This window comes from Gnatocerus cornutus, chromosome 6 (assembly GCF_029298725.1).
Source record: "Gnatocerus cornutus isolate USDA-ARS CGAHR chromosome 6, icGnaCorn1.1, whole genome shotgun sequence".
In the NCBI taxonomy this organism is placed as follows: Eukaryota; Metazoa; Arthropoda; class Insecta; order Coleoptera; family Tenebrionidae; genus Gnatocerus; species Gnatocerus cornutus.
The window spans coordinates 16,497,428-16,502,281 of record NC_142238.1 but is presented as its reverse complement, the minus strand read 5'-3'; the positions used below and the strand labels follow the sequence as shown (position 1 = coordinate 16,502,281).

The following is a 4,854-nucleotide window of genomic DNA, read 5'->3' as shown; positions in this document are numbered from 1 at the left end:
ATGTACCCCAACGGCATTAGACCCAAAAAATAGAGAAAAATTCACTGATAAATCTCCCATATCAAGTTTGTCTCCACCAGCCGTCAGAGGGTTGTAATCTCGCCCCATTTATATTCACCCTCTAAAAATGTGAAAAGTCGAAAATGTACCCCAACGGCATTAGACCCAAAAAATAGAGAAAAATTCACTGATAAATCTCCCATATCAAGATTGTCTCCACCAGCCGTCAGAGGGTTGTAATCTCGCCCCATTTATATTCACCCTCTAAAAATGTGAAAAGTCGAAAATGTACCCCAATGGCATTAGACCCAAAAAATAGAGAAAAATTCACTGATAAATCCCCCATATCAAGTTTGTCTCCACCAGCCGTCAGAGGGTTGTAATCTCGCCCCATTTATATTCACCCTCTAAAAATGTGAAAAGTCGAAAATGTACCCCAATGGCATTAGACCCAAAAAATAGAGAAAAATTCACTGATAAATCTCCCATATCAAGTTTGTCCCCACCAGCCGTCAGAGGGTTGTAATCTCGCCCCATTTATATTCACCCTCTAAAAATGTGAAAAGTCGAAAATGTACCCCAACGGCATTAGACCCAAAAAATAGAGAAAAATTCACTGATAAATCTCTCATATCAAGATTGTCTCCACCAGCCGTCAGAGGGTTGTAATCTCGCCCCATTTTAATTCACCCTCTAAAAATGTGAAAAGTCGAAAATGTACCCCAACGGCATTAGACCCAAAAAATAGAGAAAAATTCACTGATAAATCTCCCATATCAAGTTTGTCCTCACCAGCCGTCAGAGGGTTGTAATCTCGCCCCATTTATATTCACCCTCTAAAAATGTAAAAAGTCGAAAATGTACCCCAACGGCATTAGACCCAAAAAATAGAGAAAAATTCACTGATAAATCTCCCATATCAAGATTGTCTCCACCAGCCGTCAGAGGGTTGTAATCTCGCCCCGTTTAAATTCACCCTGTAAAAATGTAAAAAATCGAAAATGTACCCCAACGGCATTAGACCCAAAAAATAGAGAAAAATTCACTGATAAATCTCCCATATCAAGATTGTCTCCACCAGCCGTCAGAGGGTTGTAATCTCGCCCCATTTTAATTCACCCTCTAAAAATGTGAAAAGTCGAAAATGTACCCCAATGGCATTAGACCCAAAAAATAGAGAAAAATTCACTGATAAATCTCCCATATCAAGTTTGTCCTCACCAGCCGTCAGAGGGTTGTAATCTCGCCCCATTTATATTCACCCTCTAAAAATGTAAAAAGTCGAAAATGTACCCCAACGGCATTAGACCCAAAAAATAGAGAAAAATTCACTGATAAATCTCCCATATCAAGATTGTCTCCACCAACCGTCAGAGGGTTGTAATCTCGCCCCATTTTAATTCACCCTCTAAAAATGTAAAAAGTCGAAAATGTACCCCAATGGCATTAGACCCAAAAAATAGAGAAAAATTCACTGATTAATCTCCCATATTAAGTTTGTCTCCACCAGCCGTCAGAGGGTTGTAATCTCGCCCCGTTTAAATTTACCCTGTAAAAATGTAAAAAATCGAAAATGTACCCCAACGGCATTAGACCCAAAAAATAGAGAAAAATTCACTGATAAATCTCCCATATCAAGTTTGTCTCCACCAGCCGTCAGAGGGTTGTAATCTCGCCCCATTTTAATTCACCCTCTAAAAATGTGAAAAGTCGAAAATGTACCCCAATGGCATTAGACCCAAAAAATAGAGAAAAATTCACTGATAAATCTCCCATATTAAGTTTGTCTCCACCAGCCGTCAGAGGGTTGTAATCTCGCCCCGTTTAAATTTACCCTGTAAAAATGTAAAAAATCGAAAATGTACCCCAACGGCATTAGACCCAAAAAATAGAGAAAAATTCACTGATAAATCTCCCATATCAAGTTTGTCTCCACCAGCCGTCAGAGGGTTGTAATCTCGCCCCATTTTAATTCACCCTCTAAAAATGTGAAAAGTCGAAAATGTACCCCAATAGCATTAGACCCAAAAAATAGAGAAAAATTCACTGATAAATCTCCCATATCAAGTTTGTCTCCATCAATTGTCAGAGGGTTGTAATCTCGCCCTGTGGGTTTAAACAATTTTTTCGCTTTTGTTAGGCGGTGAGACCAGCAGTAGTTGTTGCTAAGGTCTTTTGTGCATACACTAGGTTACATTGGGAAATTTTAAAACATAATAAAGAAAAATAACTTTAAACATAATAAAGAAGTTTACATTATGTACTAACAACATGACGGACTAGACAACCAGCAATACGTGAAATGCATTTTCGTATCTGCCCTCATTCTATTGGCTACTTCTATTTCTTAGTGTTCGTCGATTGGTTATCCTGCAGCGAATGCAGCTTGCTCAAGTTAACCTTGAATAACACGAAAGACAATAAAGTCAAATCTACAATTACATAAAATTATGACAATTGCTTCTATCTGCACCTGTGTACAAAATCCTGGATAAAAGTACGAATTTTATGCTGCCAATATTTTAGAGGATGAAAATCAAATGTGAAATGATCTTTTTTAAGAACTTTAATAATAGGGAATTATAAAATTTCAGCCGCTGCACATACATCTCTACCGAACATATACAAAATGGCGGACCGGCTTCTTTTAACATTTAACATTCTTTGCTTTGTCAACGACCTGCAACTGAAGTTTATAACATGTCACATTAATTAGTGTAGAAACTCACCCAAATTTCCAAAATTACACATCGATATCTCGGTTGAGACGTACTTATTTCCTAATAGATGGTTAAAGATTAATAAACAGGTTCAGCTGATTTCCACACCACCATAGAGGTACAGCTTTTTAGGCGCGTTTTTTTTTACGTGCTTTCCCCAGTAGGCCTAATGCACAAATAAATAAGCAGACATTATAAAAATGTTTTGTCGCCGTGACCACGCATTAATTACGTAGCTAGCCTCGAAGCTTGGATACAACATTATAATGTCTGCTCATTTATGAGATGGCCGAATCTGAAATAAGAATTTAAATTAAAATTGAAAACATTTAAAAATCAACTTACGGTGTTACAGGCTGCACACCACAATGTGTAGATTGGTAGAACGAAATATAAAGTTTATCATAAACTTTACTTTCGGCCACTCAAGGCCGTCTAGGCCGCATCCGATAAGCGGGATGGCCAAGTGGGAGATGCGCTCGGATATGACCATATCTCTCAATCGGAGCAACGAACAGAAAAGTGTGTAGTATGTAGGTTTACCATGCGAATATTTTTTAGTGATGAGGTAAAAAATATTGCGCATAGAAAACCGCAACACAGCAACACCTCCCGTTCGTTGCCGTTGCCCTTTGAGAGTTTCAACTCTGCCGAATTTTAGCCTAAAACGTTGATGTTATAATGATGAAGATAAAGAATTATAATTATCGTTTTACCGGAAGTCTACAGCTATACCGCGCCCCATCCTGAGGTCCTCCGCAACGCAATGCGCCAGGGAGAAGTACTCAGGCATCTGGAATATATCTTGGCGGACTTCTTCGATGTTAGGATAGAGGTGCTGCACTCCAAAGTGGAAAAATTCGGCCTCTAACTCTTGGAAGTTAGCCCAAACATTCTAAAATTCGAAACAATTGTGTAATAATAAAAATAATTTAAATAATATTTAAATACCATGAGACAAGTAAACTAAGAAAACAAAATAAAAGGCAATCAGTTAAGATTAATAACTACAATAGTTCAAAATAATTTAAGTAATTATACGTACCTTGCTTTGGTAATCGTAAAAATTACAAGTCATGATTGCACTGTTGTCACTGCCAAAGTTCACAACACAAATGAATATCCAGCTTACAACTTTGGTACTATTTCAAGTGGGGGTTGAACTTGGTGGGAATAAAAAGCAAATTTTGTTTTAGTGGGGGAAATAGCGGGTGACCTGACAAGGGACCCAAGAACGAAAAAGAACGTTGCGAAAATCATTGAAAACATTCGGCGAAATACGCTTAATATATCTAAAAAAGTAGAAAACGGTTGCAAAGTTGAAATTCCCAGAAGAGCTACAATCTTTATAATATAACGGTTTCTTTAGGTTAGCTTTGGTTTTCTCCGACAATGAAAAGAAACGTATTTTCGAGCAATAAATTTAATGCAAACTTACAAACTTGAAAGTTGAAATTTTTGTCTGTACATAATATACTGTAATGAGACGGGCTTATACATAATGTATGCGATAACTATTCTTATCCTCATCCCCAGAATTGCTCTAAATTTTAGTTTTAAGCTGCAAAATTTAAATACATATAGATATGTATACTTAAACTTCATCAGTGGGTGGTCCACCAAATGGTTTTCTTGTCAGTGCGAATTGCAAATATTAAAATTTGCATTGCGCGTTTGTAAATGACTTTGCAAATAACCAATTTACATTTTTTATAGGTATCCCTGCTAACCCTATTTTTTGCCAACTTAGAACAAACCAAAATAGAGCTGGAATAAGCCTCAGCAGCCACATACCTACTACAGGTTGTGAAAACAATTGCATTTAATTCTATTTTGAAATCATTTTAAAATTATCGCTTGATTAGCATAATGACTGACGCTCTTGTAACATAAATTATAAAATATTCGCATAGTTTGTGCTTTTTTTCGATTATCTTTTATTATTCTGACCGTTATACGATTACTGGCTTATCTAACGTAGGTAGGGGAGAGGGGGGCATAGTGGGGTACCGGGGCATAGCGGGGTAACACTCCTGCTGCTCAAATTAAACGCTGTGAAAAAAGTCGAATAGCGTGTTTTGATTGGTTGTTAGTTGACAGTTAACCACGTGTGTTTTATAAATCAAAATGTGAA

At 37.2% G+C, this 4,854-nt stretch overlaps 1 protein-coding gene across 1 annotated transcript; it reads right to left on the bottom strand.

The window, feature by feature from the left end:
- Positions 1–3,061: 3,061 nt before the first annotated feature.
- LOC148173427 (ADP-ribose glycohydrolase OARD1-like) lies at positions 3,062–3,798 on the bottom strand. Its single transcript, XM_088039880.1, has 5 exons — positions 3,766–3,798; positions 3,672–3,686; positions 3,437–3,615; positions 3,136–3,382; positions 3,062–3,076 (listed from the first exon to the last, which is right to left on the bottom strand). Exons 1-5 carry the CDS (start codon positions 3,796–3,798, stop codon positions 3,062–3,064), a joined length of 489 nt encoding a protein of 162 aa, XP_087896006.1.
- Positions 3,799–4,854: the final 1,056 nt, after the last annotated feature.

What these genes read in the sequence shown, in the direction of transcription:
- LOC148173427 (XM_088039880.1), bottom strand. Translation starts at nt 3,798, where the DNA reads ATGACTTGTAATTTTTACGATTACCAAAGCAAG. An exon ending in GGTATAGCTGTAGACTTCCG is followed by an intron (nt 3,383 to 3,436) that starts GTAAAACGATAA and finishes TCAACGTTTTAG; the next exon opens with GCTAAAATTCGGCAGAGTTG.